At 41.1% G+C, this 24,170-nt stretch overlaps 1 protein-coding gene across 7 annotated transcripts in view; it reads right to left on the bottom strand.

Moving 5' to 3' along the window:
• The window catches only part of DOCK5 (dedicator of cytokinesis 5), an 89,761-nt gene extending 65,616 nt beyond the window's left edge, over positions 1 to 24,145 (bottom strand). For 3 of the 7 annotated variants that reach the window (XR_003256040.1, XR_003256041.1, XM_026081768.1), the window contains exons 1-2: positions 23,838 to 24,089; positions 5,220 to 5,303 (exon numbers count right to left, since the gene is read on the bottom strand). Coding sequence is in view for 2 of the 7 variants with exons in the window: in XM_026081768.1 (XP_025937553.1) it covers positions 5,220 to 5,303; positions 23,838 to 23,880 (127 nt within the window). In the remaining 5 variants the exon portion in view is untranslated. Of the gene's footprint in view, positions 1 to 5,219; positions 5,305 to 22,651; positions 22,717 to 23,837; positions 24,091 to 24,112 lie in introns of those variants that run through there. The other 4 variants (XR_003256044.1, XR_003256042.1, XM_026081769.1 and 1 more) reach the window with 4 other exon arrangements.
• Positions 24,146 to 24,170: the final 25 nt, after the last annotated feature.

Genomic DNA, 24,170 nt, shown 5'->3' with positions numbered 1-24,170 from the left:
CATTCAAGGCACATCAAGACATTTTGCTGCCTCAGCTTTCAATTAACCATACTCCTAGCACCCAGCTTTTTGAATCCCTCCTAAGCTTCTACTTGCATTGCAACTGAAAACCCTGACCCTATCTGCTAGCAAACATGAAGGGTATAGATTATGGTCCACATTGCACGAATGATGTTCAGAGCCATGAAGACAGACAACATCACTGACCCAAGAAGATGATGCCCGTCTGACTGGCAGAGGGAGCAGCACCAGGAAGGCAAAGGGAGCTAGAGAATAATCAGTGACACAAGGGTCATAGAACTTAACGAGAATCTTTTCCCAGTGATTTCAATTTGCTTTAACACAGGCTCTTAACTCTCCTATATCACAGCTTCCTCATATTTAAAATGGCCTGCTGGTATTTACCATAACCTTGTAAAACATTTTGCAATCATTGCACAAAAAGCATATTATATATTGTTATGCAAAACTGTATTTCAACACTCATTTTGTGCAATCTTTTCAGAATTCTTCTCCAATTTTCAATAATCCTTTCTGTTCTTTTTAAAAGAATAGAAGGTTTTTTTGGCAATGGTCAATGGTCACTTGACTATTTTTTTTTTTTTAAACATACAAGCCTAATGCTCCAGAAGAATGGTATTTTAGCAACAACAGGTTCAACCGTTCAAATGTAGCCATTTCTAGAACATTATAAAGGCGTGTTAACAATGCTGAACACCACTACATAACGGTTCGCATCAACGTGCTAGGGGAGAAAGGCTTTTCAGTTGAAGATGACATGGCAAATTTCAACTATTACAACACTCTTTCAAGCTGAGGTCTCCTAAAGAAAGGAGGGCTAGCAGACTGACTCTTGCACAGAAATGCCATAAAGATTTTATTTCTTTAACTGAACACAAGTTCTCACTTTTACCTTTCATTATACCATTTTTATGCAGTATGTTAAAGAAGGTTAGACAATCCAAACAAAACTGCTCAAATTAAATTAGTTTAGACAACCGGAAGTTGTGCTCAGTGATGCAATCACAGAGACTGTCCCAGGTCACGCGCTTAACACAAGGTCTCTGCCCCTCTTCCACAGTAATGCACTGTTCCTCAGTACCACCGTATACACTACTGCACTGTACTGCAATAAAAAAAAAGGGGATCCTTCATTTACCTATGGCAGAGGAAGGACCAAGACTGAAGCTAAGAAAAAGTTACATGCAAGCTTATTAGTATCAGGAGATGAAACTGGTCTGAACCATGGTATGTGGGCACACATTCCTTCTGTCCCTAATTTGGTTATTCCCCGCAGCTTGCCAAAAAAAGTAAATGTATATCTGTGTGTATATATACACACACACACTGCAGATTAGTAAAGATTCCCCCCCTCAAGCAGAAATGTATCCTACCCAGCTCACTACTCAAGGACAGATTTCCAGAGTGAAAGTGAATCCTCCACCGAAAAAGCCCTCGAAAGTTTTGGAGGCCTCAAGTTTCCTTATTTTCTTGAATTTTGCAGCATATGGCCAATCTTGCCACTATTTGGCAAACAGGATAAGCAGTGCTTGGCTTACTATCCAGGGGGAGAGGTCATTCTGTGCAAAGACTTCATGCCCTTCTGAAACCAAACAGCCAACCTTGCTTTCCAGTTTACAAGAGGGTATCAAGCCCAAGACACCCAGACTAACAAAACTGTATGCTTTGTTGAGGGTATATGTGCATTTTTTTCTTCTAAAGAGAAGGTAAGTCTAAAAAAAAAACCAAAAAAACAAAAAACACTGTTTTCCTCCATATGTTCATGTGTAATAAATACACCATGTTGTTTCAAAGCCTGCTTGAAGCCAAACTAAGACATCACAGAAGTTCTTTAAAATCAGTCTCAGTGTAGGCAATGAAGCAAAACACTGAATACGCAAATTCAGACTTTCTTTGTGATGCAGATCTACCTCATTTAAAACTGCACCTGACAGCAAACTGGTAAAACTGCAATATGCCACAATCTCCATTTCCTGGATTGAAGCAAACACTGTACGGTCTGAACTATGGAGTTACATAACCCAAAAGTGAATGGCTCTCACAGGTTCTCCCTTTCTGGGCTCAAGCTGCAGCGAACGCTAGCATGTTACAGCCTCAGCTGCCGTTTCTGCTCTGAAGGCCATCGTTTCAATCTCAGATTTGTTGCCCAAGTTGAAACAACCTTTTACAGGGGTAATCATCCTTTGACAAACCCTTGACATAGACAAGCTGCAGCCCAACAATATGAACAGGCAATCATCACCTGTTATCATCCCCTTACCTTCTTCCACACACTCCTACTCCAAGCCTAACTGCAGCCATAACTGGGACTTTTAAACTGTTAGTCAAGGCACCCACTTAGTGCAGGAGAAAAGAAAGCTTTACTAACAAAACTGGAATGATAGGGCCTCTTCCCAAACTTAGTCAACTTTCTGTGGGCTTCCAGCCTTTGCAACAGACCTATAACCCCTGATAGCATGAACTTAACTAGCATAGATGAGCAGGGATTTTCTCACTGCAAAGCCCTGAGGCAGTACAACAGCAGCACTCGGCTGTTAGGCACTCGGCCTTAGAGTTTGCCAGACGCTGCAGTCTCTGACAAAGCCATAGAACCTTAGAACTTTGCGGTGCAGGCCTCTGTATTAAGCAACCTGCATCTCTACCTTCTGGCTTGCACTTTAATTCCCTTTATTGCTCTTCGCTTCTCCTACACCTCCCCCAGCGGCTTAGCTGTATCAGTGTTATGTCTCAAAGCTATTCAGCCAGTTGAGAGTCAGATAACATTTATTGTTAACACCAAAACCCAGCGCAAGCTTCAACCTTGCTGCCTCCCAGTCAAGGAACAAACTGTGCACTTCAGTTCTTACAGACAGAGTGGAGCCAGCCAAAACCCCAGACGCAGAATACAAAGAGCTTTCAAGTGAAGGCTGCTTGATACACAGAGACCCTTCACTGAACGAGGCTGAGGAAAGAATACCAGCTGGCTTCAGCCAGAAGGAAAAAGGAGGCATGTTCTAAATGATGGACAGAACGGAAAGTGAACAGCAGGTACAACAGTCCTGTCAGCCCTATGGGAACTCAAAGATACTCAGTAGAGCATCCTAAAGTAATGAACACTGGCAAGAAACAAGGTTTTCGAAGTGATTGTTACCATTGCACAAGATCCTCTGGACAGCCCTAAAAATGTCCCCCTTAACTCCCTAAGGAATGCTACTGATAGCCTACAGAATGCCCTCAGCTGAGAACTGGAGGGGAACTTAAACCAACTGAAAAAAGAACTTTTTCCAGGACACCTCTGAGCCTTTCTTCTTGCAAAGCCAACGCCCTGGTTAAATGGAACCTTCTTCTAAATTGCGACTTGTGTATCCAGGTAAGAATGGCAATTACTGGAACAAAAACAAACAAACAAAAACTCCCCCAATCCCCCCACTTTTATCAGACTGGAGTTACATTTGTAAGTATACATCATTAATGTAAGAAAAAACAAAAAAGGTTTCTTGGGAGAACACTAATTCTCAGAAGCACAACCACAGAAGTCTGGAAACACAGCTGAAAGTTAATGTCCCAAAAGAAAAAAAATAGATATAACAAGCTAGGAGAGTTTCCACCCAAACAGAATATCAGAATTTGGAGTTTCCAAACTGAATTCTATTTATGGGAAACAAGAAAAGACCCACAGCAGAATTACCATTCAAGAGGCCATCAGCATCTTTTTCTTTGAAATTACTGTAGTACAATTAAATATTTTTCCTGGAAAGTAACCAAAAATTTGGCATTTGAGAATCCAACGTGCCCCACTCACAAACTAGGACTCCACAATGCTAGTCTCAGTGTATGAAAACAACCAAAATATGTTTGTTTTCCCAAACAATTACAATCAATCCTACCAGGTTAAAGTTACAAACTGGGAAATTTCAGGTTAAAAAAGGGGATACTATTTGAGATTCATTCTGTATTATGGACTGTCTCTCTGTTAAACAGCTGAATAAGCAGCAAGTTGCAGGACTGAACCACCACCTTGCTAAAAAAACAACCCCCCCCCCCCAAATAATCACATTTTGGAAAGTATAAGATGTATCCTTTTCATAAAAGCATAATAATTTAGCACTGTTGCATATTTTAAAGAAAAAAACCCCACACCCAATACCACACACATCAGCGTAAAAACACGCATCAGCAATTTGCTTTGACATGTAGGAACTGGCTGGCTCCTTCCAGTGCCAAGGTCAAAGACAAGTGGAAAGAGAACAATTGGCTAAGAACAAATTGCTAAACAAGCAGCCTGCTGTACCAAGCAGAGATACTGAAAAGATTTTGTAGGCTGTTTCTTTTTCAAACTGATGAGGCCTGTGAAAATGACTGAGTTTATATTTCGGAAAGAGCATTTGGATTTTGGAGAAGGTAGACACAACCCTCCAAATGAAGAGGTGATTAGTATATTCTTTAAAATAATTAGGTGGCTGCATTCTGTTCCTAATAGTGAAATAATCGTTAAACAATATAGCTTAATAAGTAGATATGAAGCACACAATGCCATTTTCACCTACTTTAAAGTAGGAATTTTGTTTCCCTTCCTGCAAGATACTTTACATTAAGGTAGATACTAGGAAAAACTTACCTGTAAAGTACTGGGAGAGACAGCCTACTGAAGGCTTTTAAAAGCATATAAAGCCAGTTCGTGGCTTAAGCCAACATTACTGTTTAAAAAAGTAGACCTGTCCTTTTCTTTCTTTCATCCATTGCCTCCCTTGTCTCAGATCAAAGAACTAATTCAGGTTAAAAGCAATTTTTTTTGTTTAATTGGGTTATTTTTCAGCTGGATCAGTTCATCACATGACTACACAAGTGCTTGGGATGGCAGAAGGAGAAGCTAAGGAAGACAGGTATGGAGTAAGAACAGGAATGAATAGCCAGAAGTAAGACAGTGTGTTTCTTTCCCTACCGGTGCTGTCTCGAGATGCTAGTGAAGCCTTACCTGGACAAACTTCTTCCAGGAACAGCATGAGTATGATGGCTGCTTCTCTGTTTTATGTATTTTTAATACTGTTTCAAAACTCAAAGGTATCCAGCAAGCACTACATAGTGAGCTTTGGGCATGGAAGATATACCAGAAGTTGGAAATCTAGATCTGAACTTTGGATTATTTTTTAAAATGCTTGATTTGTTATATTTAATTTTAAAACCTACTGCAGAGTACCTGAAAGTGATCTGGGACCTACCTTCATACATCTCCAAAATGTGAACAGTATCACCAACTTGCAAGGAGAGTTCCACATCCTGGGCAGCATCATAATTGTAGATTGCTAGAAGCGGGAAGAGAGGCAGAGAAAGGTGAAAAACATAATCATGAAAGCAGTGAAGTACACAAAGATAACATAGATGTATCCAGATTTGAAAAATCTGATTACAGAAATCATGTATCATATCCTGACAAAAGCAGGATATGATTTGGAAAAGGCATTATAAAGCTACTAAGCTACCCTGTGTACACGATACACTGAAAAAAGTATGTATCATATCTATTTCCAGATTGTATCTTCAGTTCCCACAAGGATAAGAGACATTATTCTTACCAGCCAACAGAGTTAGTCTTTTAGGATACAGATCTGTGATACCAGAGGAAGAAGTTGTCTTCAGTTGACTCACAACCTGCCCAGCAAAGGGTGCTATTACCCCAGGCAGTGGCTATGGATCAATCAGATAATTTTTATTTTTATTAATGTTTCACAGAGCTAACTACAGTATAATATTCACAAAAACAGGCAAAACAAAATAAAAATAGTTTTAAAAAAAACCTGCTTCTCTTCTGTATTAAATGCCTCAAACTATTGCTACTAAAGGCCATTCCCAGACAAGAACTAATTTTAGCATGACAACTTGAAACTCCCTGCAAATTTAATCCCTACAAAAGACAAAGCTAATCTGAATACTTATCGGATTTCCAGTGGGAATAGGATTAAGTCCAGCAGCCAATGCTTCTGAACTGCCTTTCCTCTGGAACCTTCCTGAGATGCACAGTTTCACTGCTCTCACTACAGCTGCTGAAGGCTCGTCAAGGTGAGAAAGTTGTGCGCTCTCGTTTGAATTGACTTTCAAACCAATACAAGTAAAGAGGTATACAGAGCAGTGAGGAAAATGCTTTGCTATGGTACAATGAATTGATCAGTCAAATCAGAACAGACCATTCCTTTACCAAAAGGAGACTACCTTCTTTATTTAAAACCCTGGTTTAAGCAGAGATAAAATCCATGTCTTAAAATGCAGCAGCACAATTTTCTCCTACAGATGAGTGTTTAATGATGTTCCTCAGGTGCAAGGAAAGTAGCAACTCTTATTTAAGTCTCCAATTGTTCCTGAATAGCTATTCCCCAAGAAAATGTATTTGTGAAGTACAGCACAATGCTTGTTTTTTAAAAAGGCAAATAAATCAGATAAACATTTTCAGGGGCTCTGGGAAAGTTATTCAGAGTTCAGAGGGTTTGTATTTGAAGAACACTCTCTGAAAATTAAATAAATAAATCAGCTACTATGTCAGGAAATTCACATCAAATGCCTATCATTTCTGTCAAGATGAGGTATATTGCCTCCTGGCAGGAATCCAGCTTAAACAAATGACTGTGGCTTACCACAACAGAAATTATCTAACGAATACTAGCTTTCTTTAAAATATCGTAACTATAAATAATCTAGCAGGAGCAGGCAGACTATGTGAATTCCCTGCAGTATCTAAAATAGACCCTGGTCACAAATAGATGCTTGCTTTCCTAAGCTGCAGGGCCAGTGTTTGTCCACAGCGGCCCTAATTCATGCCTGCTGTAACTTCAGTGACTGCAGAGATAGGCGCAGGATGTGTTTAATCTATACATTGTTTTCCAGAGGGTTACAGGAATGTTTGCTAGACTTTTGATTCTAAGGCACTAGTTGTTTGACATTCCTGTTTCTCTTCCCTCCCCTCAATAGTGTTCTAAGCCAAGATATTTAAAACTCACTAGTGATACGGATGTCCAGTCTAGACACCTAAAAGGTCCCAGAATAGGCCCAAAGTAAAATCCCATCAGTGTTTTCGCAGAAAAGCTTGTATAACATTTATGGGTGGAGACAGACATGAATGTTTACAGGAGTAGATGAGAGTCTTCCAGTAAGAGCTGCCATGTATTGACATATGCCAAGATCATAAGTTAATCTGAGGGAAGAAATGGTTATTACTGTATTTGATTCAGTTAAAAAAACCAAACCATTCTGCTAAATGCAGCAAGTAAGTCTGAAAGGATTTGCAGAGGCCAGCATAAAAGGATAGCGCCCAGGCCGAACTAACCTAACCTCCCTGCAGCCATACCTTCTGTTGCAGTAAACCTGCCAAATCACTAGCATTGAGCAGGGATGTTGCAAGCCATTTCTTGGATGGGACAGCTCCAAATCTCCCCAAGGTGCAGCAGGAAGTGGTGTGGATGAATAAAACAATCCAGGCTTCCTTTTGGGTCGCTGCTGGACTGCTGGCCCACACTGTGCTAAGGAGACACTGTGCCACAAGGAAGTGTCATTTCTCAGATGCAGTCCAAGCACCGAGCAGTCTATGGACATTAATAATCCTACAGCACTGTCAACAATGTTAGAAGATTTAAACCGCAGCATCTTAGCCAAATTCTAACTTGGCTGATTGCATTCTGCCTACCGAAGCTTCCTCCTGCGGTTACAGCTGGACTGCCTTACTTTAAGTCTTAAAATAGTATTTGAGATTCCTGTTTCGTGTCTGTGCTCTACATGAGAAATGGCTGCTTTTTAGAAGTGCACATGTGCTTATACGTATAGGAATTCCTACATACAACTTTTAGATGCCTTGGGTTTCTTTGGGACAGACACTATAGAAATACAAGTCTCTATTTTTCCATAAAATGCTGCTTTAGCTTCAGACAAAAGCAGTCTGAGCAACACCAAGTGCCTAACAGAAAGGTGGGCGGGCATCAGACAAGCCTTTCTTTTGAGAGCACAAGCAGTTAATTCAAAACCAAAGAACACTGCAGCCACAAGAAGAGGGAGTTCGAAACACTGCAGCTCCCTTCCCTTCTCTTTCCCTGCTTTATGGGAAAGGTTTTGGACTCCAGTATGTACCAGTTACAAGCAAGAGGAACATGCTTCTGCCACTACAATTCAAAGAAAGGCAAGATTTGTAGTATCTTTCTTTACTAGATTGAATGAAGCAAGAACAGAGGGCCACTGTATATAAAGTCTCCTACCCAATGATTATGTGCAAGGTTATAAAAGACAAATTGCTGGCATATTTTCCCTGGGAGCTTTATTGTTTGCACTTGATGCGCCCTAGTGCCTGAAGTCGCTCCCATCCAAAAGAGTTCATCCACAGTTATTTAAACCATTTAGCCTCTTTTTCATTCTGTGTATTTAATCTGACCTTTTTCAGACTTAAAAGAAAAAGGAAGTTGCACATAAACATGGCCATGGCATGAAGAAATAAAAATCCTTCACATAAGAACTTAAAAGTGCAGCAATGAGGGAATTAAAAAGAAGACTTTTGCCCCTAAATTTTCAGGAATTACTGAAGATAGGTCTTTACCCTTCAAATTAAATTTGAGACTTTTTCTTTGAAACTCACTTTAGAAGGGTGATCCTGTTCCTTTTATCATCCTGAATGAAAACTAACATTGAAGTCTAGAAAATTTGATCAGAATTAAGAGCAAAAGAAAAACACAATCCATCAGAAACAGATACTGTGCTTGTTTTAATGATCATATTCTTTGAACATAACTACAGGCAAGGAATCATTTTGTTTAATTTACATCAAGGAGGTCTCCCATTTTGATTAATGGAAAGTAAATTTAAGGAATAGCTTTTTCAGCAGTGCATCCAGCCTATAGTATTCATTAGAAGGGAAGGTCAGAAGAGTGAACATTGCAGCTGGTTTGAAGAGGAAAACAGATACCTTTATGACCAAAGAGAGCAGCCACAGTTATGTGGGTGAAGATAGGGAGAAAATTCCATGCTGCAGGGCAGAAGGCGATTCCTCAGAGTGGATCAGGAGGAATCTAAAGGCATTGCACAACTGGCCAGGTACGCTGAACGCCAAAGGCTACAGCGCTTCGCTCTGAGGAATCACGCAACGGTTGCCACCAGAAATAAGGACTACAAGTCTGGCAACGGAAACTTCTGAGGCATCCAGGGCTTTCCAGGGTAGCCAGGGCTCTGAGTAACAGCTACCAGTGAGCTGGAAGTTCCCGAGAGCAGAGTTTGATGTGGGCTGGCACATGGCAGTATCATAATGGGAAGAGCAGGTTTAGTTGCATCACTCTCTCCAGTCGTATGAAGGCACAAGATTAATCACAGCACATTCCTGATCTGTGAAACACCAGCCAGTGGCACTTAAACAGTAGGAAGCCTCAACGCCATGCATAGGGCAGAAAACCAGAAGCAGCAGAATTGTAAAAACCTTGAAAACCCACAAAGCTTCACTGAGTCCAAGAGTCCTGAGAGAAGTCTCAGTTGTAGTAGGTCAGCAACTCACTGAGCCCGATATAGCTTTTATTGAAATCGGTGGGATTTTTGACAAACATTTCAATGAAAGCAGTGTCAAGTTTATTCCTTCAGCTCCTATCAACAACATTCATTTGGAAGGAAGGTGACAGTCCAGTCAGCTCCAATGGCACTTAAGGATTTGGCCACACTTTAAAGAGCCAGTACACATCTGGACAAGTCATCTCCTACACTAATGTGGTGTCTTCCACATAATATTATCAATGCGTGTTAGAAAGGTGGCAGTTCTTCTGCATGCAGAGAAACTGAGGGACAGAACTGAATGCCATATACAATTAACCTGTAACATACTCAAAGATGAAAACCCAAAATTTTAATTCCTAGTCCCATTTTAAGAACAAGACCATAACCCATTTTCAAGCCAGTTCTGAAATGAAAGACTAGCTAAAATGGCTGAAACTAAATGAATGAGGCAGAAACTGTCATGTATCACTTTGTGTGTAATTCAAGGCAGAATGAAATGGCATCTTTTTCTCAATAACTTGCTTAAATGCATTTGAAATGTAGATTATTGGCCTGAAAAAAAATGCAGCTATACTGCAAGAGCCGTTATCTCTCACTTGGCTCAAAATAACCACTCCTCCACCCATTACAAAGACATGATAACAGCTTCCAAATACCATATCCCACTTCTCTGAAGTCTGCCCTCACAACTATCCGATAGGAGAGGGCTGTGCCTTGCTTCCTCTGAACAAAGAATCACATTCAATGCTGTAGCAACAACCAGACTTAGTCTCATTACATCTTTCAACCAAAGAGTCAAAAACTACTGTACAGAAAGAGAAGTATGTGCTTTTATGCTGTAACAACCCTGTATTAACAATTGGCATTTATGCTGGACAGCCTCATTTGGAGAAGGCTGGTATGCTGTCTGTTGCCAAGATATAACCAAAAAAACAGTAGCTTTATTTAAAAAACAAGGAACTGCCCAAGGAATTAATTCTTAATAAGAACAAAGGTTTTTTGATATTCGGGCGAAAACTTTCTTATAACTTCCCAGGAATTTATGGCTGAAAAATTGAAAATAGCTTAATTAAGAGTTGTGTGTCTGATTTCTTCAAAAAGAAGAGTCAGTCATGGTTCAGGACTGTGAAACGTGCACATTAACCAATTGTTATGCTACAAATGACTACTCACAATTGGCTGATGCTGATGTTCAGTCTCCATTCTGCAAAGTTCCAAGTGAATGCTTAGCATTTTGAATGCAAATAATCCAAAATAACAGGATTACTCAGATGCAAACACTTTAACAGTCATCATTATGCTTCAGAGTCAACCATCTGAGGCACTAAAAGCGGACCCTTAATCTCTTGTATATGTACTGTTTCAGACTGACCTCACACACAGAACACATTTGGAAGGACTTCTACTTATCTATCCTTAAATCATTTTGGGTTGGTTTAAAAGAAAGTTCAGCTGACAAATTATAGAGTCTGCCTATGCAAAAGGATATGACACAGCCTTCCTAATTTGGACTCTGTCAATGTCAGTCTTTACATTCATTCCTTTCCTTTGAACCATGAGAAAAGCAGGAAGATCCACACTGTCCACAACATGTTTCTAACATTTGCAGTTCCATCCTAAGTCTATGCTACTAACCAAATCTGAATCAAGGTGTTCGCTGCTCACCTGCGAGGTCAAGAAGGTGCATTTTCCAGATGCACAATTGATCAAAAGTATGCTAAGATTTTTCTGATTTCCTCTAAACACAGAATATTATCCTGGAGATGGGGAAAGCTAGTGCTCTAAGGTTTTGCAGAGTGTCCTGAACAAACACTCTAAATCCAACTGATTGTCAGGTTTGGGACTACTTTTTTTCAGTTATGCTATCATCAACATTGGGTTATTTCTGTCTTTCTCTTCATTATACTATAGAACATATGCTGGGATCAGTGGTTTAGTCTAAGGCCTGCTTTGCTTTAGACAAACTTAACCTACCACGCTCAGCCCACAGGAAGAGAGATGGCTTCACAAGTGTTACAGAAGTACTCCAAAGAGATGATGTAAGGGTCTGTTACAACATTAAACTCCACAGACCAAAACCATAGTCAGTTCCACAGCAACGCTTTGGAGCAAGCAGCAGATCCAATGACAAATTAGCCAACAGGTTAATTAAAACCTTTTACCAGATTCAGATCAGACACGCTGAGATGATTCAAGACTGTTCAAACAAGAGACATACTGATTATAAAGGAAAATCTTTTATAAAGGAAAATCCATCTTTTCATGTCTACAGAATCCCCATTAGTCATCTTCCCCTCAACTCTTCATTGCAAAGCATTTGTGCCACAGCAGCATTCTGAAAAGAAAGCAGATTGTGATCTCCGAGCACATCTATACTGCAATATAGGGCAGAGAGATAAATCCTCAGACAGGCATTCATGCAGACATTGGAACCGACTCTGACTTCACCCACAGAAACCCACTCTAACTTCACCCACTGACTAAAGAATCAACTCAATTCAGCGCTTTTAGGGTTTATAATAATCCAGTCCAGCCTCAAATGTTACATGAGCTGTAGAATTTCACCCCCACAAAAAAGTTCAATTTGCCCTTCTACCCATCTCAGCCAAGACTTTAAGATTCAGCTGTGTTTACATATGCAGTAATTTTCTGAAACAATTTCCAGAAGACACGCACCAGAGCAATCCATAAAAGAGCCACAGTACGTAAGCATGTATTTTATCTTATATATAGGAAATGTACACACAAAACATTAGCTAAATAGATTTTCTTCACAATGTGCTCTGCTTCCTTATGCTATTTTTACTCTAAAAGGTCCTTAAGGATTTTCATTCAGATAAAGAATTAATCTACATTAGCTATCTCAGCTCATGCCTGGAGTAAGAGGGACTGCTATGAGCCAATGGAGGAATATATTGGTATAAGTAGTATGAGAGCCAACCTACTCCTGACTGTACTACCTCTGACTGAGTCCAATGCTTGATACATCAAAATGTATTTCGTTCTACTAGAACTGCAATTCCAGTCTTGAGTATAATGAAATGTCCCCTTTTGCAGAGACCTAGATGGAAGGAGAAAAAGCCTGATCTACCACCTCTTGTAGATTTATCATTCTGTAAACTTTTATCAGGTCACCTTTGATTCATCTTCTTTCTACAAGAATCATTTAAGGTTGTCTGCACCCTTAACTAGGGTCTGGTTTAAAGGAGTGCCCTCAGTTTTGTTCTCTGCACTACCGTCCTCCATCTGCTTCCTGCAGTCAAGGAGAATGGTGCCTGTCTGAGGTGTTCAAACATATAAAAAGGGAAGATAAAAATCATGTTAGCCACAGTGCAGAACAGCTTTTAAGGCCACAGTTTATTTCAGGTCTGCCTAATTCAAACCAAACAACATGCAAAAGCATGTCAGTGTTCAAGTGAAACGAACAGAAGCAGGAGCAGCCAATTTGGAGCTCACATGCCAAAAGCAGCTTCCAAAGCACAAAGATGACAACACATGGCTTGCTGGGTCCAAAAGACGGCTCTTGAATTAACAGTTCTCTAACCCGCTGCCAGAAGACCTTGCTACTTCATTAAGCCAACCCTCCTTTAGTTGACACTGAGAAAAGGAGCCAGTGACTCCAAATTGCCATTCAGGTTTTAGCAGTAGTCTGTTCTGAGCAGGATAAAGCTGGGTGAGGGAGCAAAGGTGCAGCAACAGTTACCAATGTTTTAATTACAACTGTGCTACAGAGAAACCTCAGATCCTGGTGCTATCAAAGCTGCATCTTTTCCCAGTTCTAATATCACAAAACACATCTACCTAGTGTGTTAATTACTTTATTTACCACAATATACATTCGACTGCTCTTTCACTGCGACACAATGATCTTCCCAACATGCCAGATACAAGACAAGGCTTTCCTTTCCACATACTGGTGAGGCTATGAGAACCAGATACCATAACGGCAGGTGACTTACAGATCTTATTAGGTTAAAGGGTGCTTGATATTATTTTAAGGTGCTCATCTTCCATGCCCTGCAGGTTTATTTTGCATCTTTGAAATTTGAGCAGTAACGTCTAGCCTGAAAGATGAACATTCTCTCAAAAATATACTAAATCATAGGGTTGCCTTTCAGAGCAATAGTTCTAACCCAGGAACATGGTCTCATCCATCACATAACCACAGAAATACACAGTTTTGCCACTGACTTTAAAGGAATCAGAAGCTGGTTTGTAGCTAGGCTGGCCTACTGGTATCAGAGAACTCAGTAAAACTCTTAAAATATTATGCACATTCTTGATGCTTCGTATTTTGGAGAGACTTGAAAAAGAATGTGTGCATAAGCACTCTTCAGGTTGTCCTCTGCAAAACAGGTTTCATATCTATAAACTTCTGTATATCTACTATGGTACTTACATTCCAATTCTGACCACTGCACATACCTATTAGAGAGTATAACTTCAGTTTTCACAAAAGCAACCTCCTATTTTGAATGTTTCCATTTTTGTGAAGTAACTGAGGCTCATTTTACAATGCACATACAATCGCAACTGAATTTGTGTCCACAAAGTCTGTTTGTAATCTCCCCCTTCCCCCCCCACAAATCCTGCAACTGTTCACTTTCTTTGGATACAGAAAGTGCAGCATCCATTTCTGCAACAAAATTTTCAAGCAGATTTGTAAAAACAAACGAAATCCATCACTTGGTAAATTGCACCACTGCCGATTTCCAATTTGAAAGTGGGTGGCACTTTCAAAAGAACTAAGAATTTTTGCCACTGGCTTTAAATTGCTGTCCTAGTTCTTACTGGGCAAAACATCAAAGGGAATGAAAAGAAAAACTTGGAATTACTACTGTACAGAACTACAAGTGTTACTATCTAATGAGTTTTCACTGCATGCATTACTTCCAGTGGGAGTGAGGGTGGAGATATGGGGGAAGGTCTAGCGAGTAAAATATTTGAGCATGGAGCCCAAGTGTGCCTACAGGCTAGCTTTCACCATAAAGCTCACTTGAGTTAAGACTTATGCATTGTCTCTTGCTAGCATCACACCTACACATATCAACCCTGAACTCAAGCCGACAGACCCACGGGGAATCTAAAGCTAAAGTGAGCCCATTTCATCAGCTGCAAATACAACTCACCAGAAATACAGCCAGAAACTAGTGTGGCACAAGTGTTCTCAGGCCTCCTGTACATTCCAGTTTCCACCCATGTGCTCAGAAAGAGACAAATTCTCCCAGGATTTGCATGAGAAAACATTGTAAGAGTCGCTTGGCTTACTACAGTTCAAGGAACTTGGGGATATGCTGCCAGAAGCCTCTTTCCCTCAACAGGACAGCACCACTATGGAAACTCCACCTTGAGCTAACTCATGCTGCAGGACTAACACAAGTCGAATTTCTAATATGCACTACCACAGGGATTTCGGCTGGTCTGTGTACCTTCAGCACTTCTCATTCAACACGGGTGTCCCAACAGATTACTCTCCCATAATGGATGCCTGGTTTCATTGATTCGTGTTTGCAAAATGATGCAGGCTCCACTTAGAGAAGTGACACTGCACAGCGAGATAAACAATTTCACATTTCCAGAGACCTTTAATCCCAAAGCATTTTATCTTGCCATCTATCTCAGGTAACAAGCAAATAGCAAGCAGAGGAATAGTGTGAAAAGAGGAACAGGAAATCTTGGCTGGAAGCTAAGGGACTTGCTCTGGAAGGAAGAAGGCCAAACAAGAATACTGATCAGCAAGGAGGAAGAACAAGCTGCTCTCAAATTTGCTGTAAGCACAATCTCAACTCAAATGCACAAGATGCAAGGAGATGAAGAATTTGGTACCATGCTAGGTATCATGCATTGCAGCCTTCCTCTTTTTCTAAAGCCACTTTATTCCTTTCCATCAAGCCTCATCTCTATTCAGTGTGAAGCCCCCATTACATTGTCAGAGCACTGCACAACTGGAGTGCTGCAAGGCACTCCAATTTAAGCTACTCCTGCATTTAAAAAAAAGCTTTTTCAGAACAACTTAGCCATTATTTGCCCATGACACTGAAGCAATATTAGAACTATACAGCTGAAGTCATAAACTGCTTTATTACTAGAGAGGATCAAAGTACCAAGTTTCCCAAGAGCAAAAAAAATCTATTATCTCCATTATATCGCAATCATTTTTTTGCCCAGATTTAACACTTAATAGATGCAGGTCCTCTTTCATTGCAGCAACACATTCAAAAATTAGAGTATAAAAAGGGGCAAAAGGATAATGTCCACAGAACAATCACTACTTCTTTTAGATATAGCCTGACAATGTGCTGGACACCTATCTGAAAGCTTCAAGAGGCTGCCAGAGCAATTCCTCCTTTAAACAATGCTCCCCCGCCTCTATTTCTGAGGGATCTTCCTAGGAGGTACAGTCTGTACCATACCAGAAAGACATTTTTATCATTTATACTGAAAACTTGTATTGTAATTGCAGTTGGACCAAACCAGCACTCTGCATTCTTCAGTCTTTGAAGCAGACCATGACCTAGAAGGCTGTCTGGTAATTCATGTTTATGTCCTGGTTTTATTAGTACAGGTTTCCTGACAAATGCACCAATATTCATTGAAGTATCTTAGGTATTCAAAGACAAATTAAATGCATTGAAAACACAGTCCTCATCCTGGCAGCAAGGGGATAAATGCGTTTATGACTTTGAATTAAGGTAGTTTTAAGCTTGGCCATGATTGTCTTTATCATGGTTGCATAAACAGGACTTTTTTCCCCCTAAAATCACTAACTAAAAGAAATGTCCAATCATTCAAGCTAAATCCATTAGCAAAAAAGGAAGTGACTTAAAGAAGCTCTGTCAAGCTTGCGCATAGAATTCGTGTAAATGTTTTGACTTTTCAATGACATGGAAGAATTACTACAGGTTTACTGCTTCTTGATCAATATGGTATTGGTTGAAGTTCTCAGTTTATGAACTTTGGAAATTAAAACCAAAAATTAACTAATAATTGTTCCTCTTCGCATTGTGCAAAATTACAGTCCTATGACAAAAGAACCACAGGAATATGCAAGAGATGCATGTGAAATTCAGAAGCGGCAGGCAGACCTGGCTCCAGCAGAGGCTACTACTGACACTTATGAGCTCTTGAGACTTCTGAACAATTGGGCCCACATCTTTTAAACAGGAGACAGCTCAGAAAACCCTAGAAAGCAACTAGCAGTTCTGAATGCCCCACAAAAACAGATTGGGAGCCTTTGTAAAGAGGCCAGATTGTTAGGAAGATGAACTGTATGATAGTTCAAAAAACAAAAAAAAAAACCCACAAACAAACCACCACACACACCCCCCACAAAAATCAAGTCTGCTAATGGTGTTCCAAGATGGCTGTCCAAGAGCTAAAGCATCCAGAAGTCAGAAGGCACTTCTAAAAATGTTGCTTCCACTTTCCAAAGTGAGAATAAGCAAAGGAAGGGTTACAAGTCTTATTCATGTCAGCAGTGCCTTTGAAGTCCACAAGATTAGTTTCACAGGGAACTACTTAAGAAGTAGGGTAATAATCACCAAAAGAAAGAAGAGAGACTCACGCTAATACGGATTAACAAAAGAAAGGACTATGGAAGCAAAAAGTAGCACAGCCAACTCTCATAGCAAATAAGCTTTGGAAACAGCAATTAAAATTGAGGAACTAAGTTAAGTACCATCACTAACCAAGCAATAAAATGTGTCCTGCCCTGAAGAACCAAACTCTTAGCTATCAATGGTATCAGGATTTTACTTTTCAAGGCAACCAGTAGCCACAAATCATAATAAAGCAAATGGAAAAAAAGAATAGTTATAGAGAGCATTTCTATCAATAGAGAGAAAAAGGGTTACTTCTACAGCGGGAACTAGATTTGCAGTAGCTTCCTCCACTCTTGCCAGAAGAGAAAGCTCTGGTTTTTTTTGTTGTTTTTATAAATAAATATAAAAATAAAACCACTCTGCTCTGTAATTACAACATCTCCCTGTACTGGTTCCAATACAAACACTGTAGGTGCATGAGAACTAAGAAGTTAAACTCATTTTATTTTCATTTTCTATCATGGAAAGAGATAAGCAGCAGCAAGGTGCTATTTGTTTTTTTACTAAAACACATTAAAACCCCAAAAGCCCAGTTTTAGGAAACTGGTAAGTAAAACACTCAAGTCAAAGTAAACAAGTGCTGTTTAGCCTCCATGGAGGGCAGATCCTAAGGCTATTAAATTCTAGAGACTGAATTTATATCAAATTTTATTAACAAACAGGTAAGGTTTTTTTTTTTTTTTTTTTAACTCTAACCTCACTTTAAATGCTAAAGTCTAGACTTCTTACTATCCTTATCACACAATGAAATTCTGTCTAGAGCCAAAAAATCCTTTTTAGATTACAGCTAAATATGGATTTTGTAGCTTACTGGGTATGGGAGAAGATTTAAATATTTCTCTAAGCAGAGTCTGATATGCATTTTATTAGTCGGATACACATTTTATTTATATTTACTTCATTAAGAGATAGTAAGATGCAACATGACTTTTTCTTTCTCCCCCCTTTCAGTCCTTTTGTCCGAATTCAAGAGAGGAAGATGAAAGCCCCCCCCCCCCCCAAAAAAAAGGATGCTTAATATCATGCATTCCTAAACCTGGTGCACAAAAATTTTGCACTGTACATGAACTTGTACTGGAGGGAATAGAGATTTAAGTTTTCTTTTTGGAAAAAAAAAATGGCATCACTGTCCACATGACAGTGATTAACTGTATAGAATAGGCTTTCAGTTCAGCTTGAACCTATTCCTAATTGAATTAACATGCATCTAAATAAGCCTGTTTTAAACGGAAGTGTATCAATGCAGAGATATGTGCTAATTTAAATAAATAAACCTCTTTCCCCTCCCCTCCCCCCTTTTCTTTTTTGGAAAAACATCTCACCTAAAGCTAACCTGATGCAGCTCTACATTTGCACGGAGTTTGATCCCCTTAAGCACACTTCTCTAAAAATGGAATTTTTACTTAGTCTGGGCTACTCATACCATCAGGTCTATGTAGCCAGACTCTTGCATCCTTCCGGAGCCCTTGTCGGGAACCTGTTGCACAACAGTGGACTTCAGTTACAAATCAGAAGCATTCTGCAGGAGAGCTAGCACAGAGCATGCAGCAAGTTGAAACAAATAAGAGTTTTGCTCTAATTTGACACTGCGTCATCATGATGTACTATCAGTACTGTGTAACTTTTGATCACAGACTGTATTTCAAGACAACTTTGCAGAGGAAATATGAAGTCTGAACATGAAGCCAAGACCTGATGGCCAAGCACATCAGGAATTACCACAAATCAAATCATTAGTAAGAAAATCTTATTCTGCAGCACTCTCTTCCTCTCTGATCCTTTGCATTTCTGCTCACATAAATCACAAATGTAGCTGGCAAGCCCTGGTTTACATTTGAAAAATTATTGCCATTCCTAAGACATGATGCAGCTGATTGTAACTCAACCACCACATGGTATTTCAATAGAGTAAATGCTTCTTTGCTACAAGAATAGACCTATGCCCTGGCCCCTCCAGCAGACAAGACTATAATGGGTTTAAAAGGTCACCAATAACTATTAGGGGTAATTACCTGTCAGTTTACCACAAAATCCACTCAAAAAAGAAAAAGAAAAAAATCAAAATAAAAAGATGATAGACTGAAACTCAAGGTCTGTTATTTGCCATCGTAGCAAATAGTTTCTTTTGGTTACATGACTGAGGTATTTTATCTATGGCAAGTGGCCATGCCTTTTTTTGGAACTGGATCAAAGCAAGCCATCACCTTTCAAATAGCCACCCATTTATTTGCAAACTGTAAAATGAAATCCCTAAAATAAGAGGTGAAGAGGCAGAGAAAGCTTGGGAACTAAAGATGCCCAAAAGTTTCTCAGTTTGTTTTGTCAAAAAAAAAAAAACAAACCAACCAAACAAACCACAAACCACACACCACAGTTAGATCAAAACACTTCCTAAACACAGAGTGACTGACCAACTAGTTTCCCTGCACCTGCAAACCCAACATTTCGTTAAAATACTTTCTAAACAAAATATGACTGATTTTACTCAGCACCTATAAGGTTTACTAAAACACAATCACAGAATCACAGAATCGCTGAGGTTGGAAGGGACCTCTGGAGATCATCTAGTCCAAACCCCCTGCTCAAGCAGGGTCACCTAGAGCACATTGCACAGGATTGCATCCAGGTGGGTTTTGAATATCTCCAGAGAAGGAGACCCAACAACCTCTCTGGGCAGCCTGTTCCAATGCATTAATATACCTCACTGACCAATGAAGTTTTTGTGGACTTGTAACAACATACTAAGATATACATTTAACAATTTGGAGATACCATAAGCAACATATGTCTTTGCTTTCTCTTGCTCTTTTTGAGCAAGACATGACAATTTGTGGCTTTTGGCCTTTTGTTGCAAGCTATAAGTTTGACATTGGGTTGAAGCATTTTGTGGTTTATGGAGTGAATTCTCCATTAGCTATTATAAGCTGCCAGCAACTGCAGAGGACCAGACACCATAACCTTCCTGGTCCTTTCCCAGTCCTAGCATAGAAGCACTATGAAACAGCAGCTATCCCCAAACTAAGGGCAAATTTACATTTCAAGAGATAGCCATACCAGGGAACGCAGGTACAAGCCACTGTTCTTACCAGAATACAAGCTATTCTGGACCTCGAGTCTTAGAGCTCTTTCAGTAAGACCCCAAGTAATAGTTTCTTATCCTGGAAGGCCAGATTTGCGAACTGGTTGAACATAGGTGTATACATAGATCAAACTACATAATTGTAAACAAACATCTCACCCTGTTATTTCCCAGTCAAAGATGGCATAGACAGCACATGTACCTGAGGCATCACTACCTTCATCTGGAAACTGTTCTGGCTGAAAATTCGCCACTTTATTTTCAAATTTGCTTTGAGCTTGCTCAGTTCCCTGATCTGGCTTACCACACTGCTATTGCTTGCTTTCTGAACTGTTATTGCATGAGGCAAAAGGTAGAAGGAAGGGGTCAGACTGCTTCTTCTGATAGCAGCCTGGATTTATACCGAAATAGAGTAACTTATGATTCCACAGACCCCAAATACTGGAACGGTTGGTACTGAAACCATTAATTCAATCTTTTCCAGTCCACAAAGGGTACTTACGTGTTAAAAACAGAAAAATAATTTTATTGTTGACACCTTTTGTTGTAAGTTAACCGTTCTAAACTGAACAGATAACAAAAAAAGTGTTCCATGAAAAACTGCAGGAAGTCATTCAGCTATTCCTTCACCCAAAACTTCAAAGCAAACTCCTTTCACTGAAGCAGGTATATGTATGTCTGTGTGAAAGGCATTCTGCAAATGACACCTTTTTGAGAGAAGTAGCTGCCCATGGATAGGTTACTCCATTTAATTGGGAGAAAAGACTGACAAGCTTTCAAGGAAGAGGCACCAGATCGCATCTTTCCTTCCCAAATTAGAGGTTAAGCATGTTGAAAGGCAACACTTATCGAGATCCAGAAAATGCTGTTGCTTAAAGAGGCGAGATGTTGCCCATCAGATGATGGGCAGCCTTTTTATCCCTTTACAAGGCTGAAGTTCCCAAACTCCCATTTGTTGTTGGGTTGGAACTCAATGGGAACAAGAAAATGCAAGCTGTTTGTCTCTCACATATGCTTCTCTTAAGCTGCTACAATTTCCAGTCTCACATTCTCTGCTGCGCCATTTCAAACTAAGCATATATGCCACCTGTGGTATCCATGCTAAAGGTAGCAGTCACCAGGTTTAGACAACTGAGGAGAAAACATCTAGATGGCAGCCAACCAGTTTGACCCTGCAGTCAACAGATCTGTAGAACATAATCCAGGACATAAACCATTCTGAGTGGAACTGCAAAAGCCAGATGAGTGACAAAGAATCACACTGCTTGCTTCTTGGAATTTCTTATTGTGCTGGTACAATTTACAGGGTTGTGTTTAAAATAAACACAAAAACTTCTGTATTATTTTCAAGAGCACAGATTACTAACAGCCACAATGCTTGCACTCCTTCCTTTAAAAAAAGAAAAGGGAACAAAACACCTTATCTTTCCACTTCACAACTATCAACTTGCCCATGCTACCAGTGAATGAAACCTGCTACCATCTAATGGCTTGTATCATGCAAGTCAGTGGCACTGCTTAGTCCCTCATTACAACCACCTTCGTAATGGGTACTAACAGGCAACCTCTCATTAATCTGCTTGCTAACCAAGGTAAGTGGCCCAAGGAGCTCGCACTCCTTTCAACCCACATCAACTTCTTGAGACTGAGTCACCAGGAGAAAAAGCTTAATGCCTCTGCTCTAACCTGGTCTTTTCTGTACAGCAGTAGACCTCTTCCAACTCACTCAATCAGTCCACACTCTGCTGCAAACATCAGTGAGCCTGCAAACATCAGTGAGCCTACAAACTAGGATCCTAGATCCTACAAAAAAAAAAAAAAGCTTATAATGCTTAAGTCTTATGATGAGCATGTGCCATTATCATTTCCAACAGGAAAGTTAAGCACAAAAACAAATAGAGGACTGGTACTGAAGCGCAAAGCTTTAACACAGCCCAGGATGCAACTGTGGAAAGGAAACTGCCAGAGTTCTAAGACTCATTAACACCATGCAGCAAACACTGCTTGATAAAGTCAGCGACTGCAAAATAATTCTGTTTACCGTCTGTGGGTTAACCCGGCTAATTGTGCTTATGAATTCAATGCAAGAGCTTGGGCATTACAGACAGTTTGGTTCACATGCCTGCACACAGAGGATAAATACCCTTTTCACACAGGTGTCTGAACACACAGAAGTAAGGGGACACTTCTCACCGACACACTTGACCAGGATCATATGGGAAGCGGCAGTTCTGCCTCCACCCTGCTTACTCCCAAGCCAGCACCCTTTATGGGAAATGAGATGTTGCCTCTAAGCCAGCAAAAAAACCTCACCCCGGAAGCAAGAATGAGTGTTGATGAGTACTGCCTTTGATTCATCCTACTGCCCAAGGCCATTCTTGAGATAACACAGCCTTGCACAAAAGTACGCCTTAAAAAAAAATCATAATCTAGCCCAAACATTCAGATTAGGGTTATAATTTACCTGGTAATAATGCCAACATTTTTAGATTCCTGATGCTCAGGTAACCTCACCAAGTCATACACACGGGCTCCCACATCTCAACAAACAGCCTAGGCTGTTACCTACGCAGAGGGAAACAAAGTTCAGGGTGTACACTACTCCACACCCTTCCAGTTACCAGAGCAGAAACTAGATAAGGTTGTGCTGCACATAGTATCTCCGAAATCACCCAATCAAACTTCAGCCACAGTCCTGCAAGAAGTGGGCGGTCTTTCTGCAGAGCCACTTCGAAAGCAAGCGAGTAACTTTTTTTCAAATTCATTTTATGCAAAAGCATGCAGGATGAGATTCTCCAATTCTCTCACACAACCTCAAAACTGTGTGGTTTTCAGGTTGGCACACTCTAAAGACAAGGAGAACTTATCAGCAACAGTATTGGTTCTGTTCCTCTTAGGCGAAAGTAAGCTAGCATTCAACCATCTCCTTTTAAATGTAAGAAGGCAGACAGGGCAGAAGGTACAAGTTAAGCCTTCGCTGTTCCTTCCCCTACACCAAAATACTACCCGTCAAGAGACCCACTCCCTGCAAAAATATTACCCACAGTCCCGGATTCCCTCATTTCAACACTCATGTCCTATCATTATCTTTTCCATTCGTATTTCCTTCTGAGAACAACACTAGACATTTTTGCTGCTACTTTAGAGGTAGCTCTTTACTGTAAAACACACTGAAGAGGAAAACTTAAAGTCAGCCCTGAACTTGCAGGACTACAGAAACCAGAGCACCAAGGGCATGAACTGAGCAGGTACCCCTGCCTCAATCCCCAAGGCCCAAAGAGAAATACAGTCCCAGTGAATACCCACAGCCCAAACTTGCAAGCGGAAGAAGGCAGAACCCTCCCCCCCCCCCCCGAAGAGTTTTTTTAATGTGTGGAGGAGAGCTCCTGGGTGTGCAGGAAAAAAAGGAATGACCCTACACAAGGGAGGCCAATGAACGGGCAGTGCAGGGAAAGAGGGGAGAGAGCAGCCGCGGAGCTGCGGCAGCAGGGAGCCGTGGTGCGGGAGGAGAGAAGAGGCGGCCGCCCGGGAGGCCGCGCAGGGCGCGGGAGCCGAGGGAAGGGGAGCCCGGCGAGCGGAGCGGAGCGGAGCGGAGCAGGGCAGGACCGGCCGAGGCGGGCGTGCCCGAGCAGCCCGGGGCTGCCACTCACCGACCCCGTACTTCTCCCGCTTGGTGGGGATCCAGCGGGCCATGCCGGCCGGCGGGCTCTTCCCCACGGCTCGGCTCGGCTCGGCTCAGCTCAGCGCGGCCGCTCGCCCGCCGCCGCCGCCGCCGCGCTGCCTCGGGCCGGGCGCCCCGGGCCGTTCCGCCATGCTACAAAACTTCCCAGCAGCCGCGCAACTTTCCTGCCTCCCCCGCCGCGCCGAGCGGAGCCGAGCGGAGAGGAGAGGAGGGGACGGAGGGCGGGAGGAAGGCGGCTCTTACCCGCTCCGCTCCGCTCCCCTCCGCTCCGCCGGCGATCACCTGCTCCTGCTCCCGCCCC

Source organism: Apteryx rowi, unplaced genomic scaffold (assembly GCF_003343035.1).
Source record: "Apteryx rowi isolate R43461 unplaced genomic scaffold, aptRow1 scaffold_56, whole genome shotgun sequence".
In the NCBI taxonomy this organism is placed as follows: domain Eukaryota; kingdom Metazoa; phylum Chordata; class Aves; order Apterygiformes; family Apterygidae; genus Apteryx; species Apteryx rowi.
The sequence above is the reverse complement of the archived record's forward strand: the minus strand, read 5'-3'. Positions and strand labels throughout refer to the sequence as shown.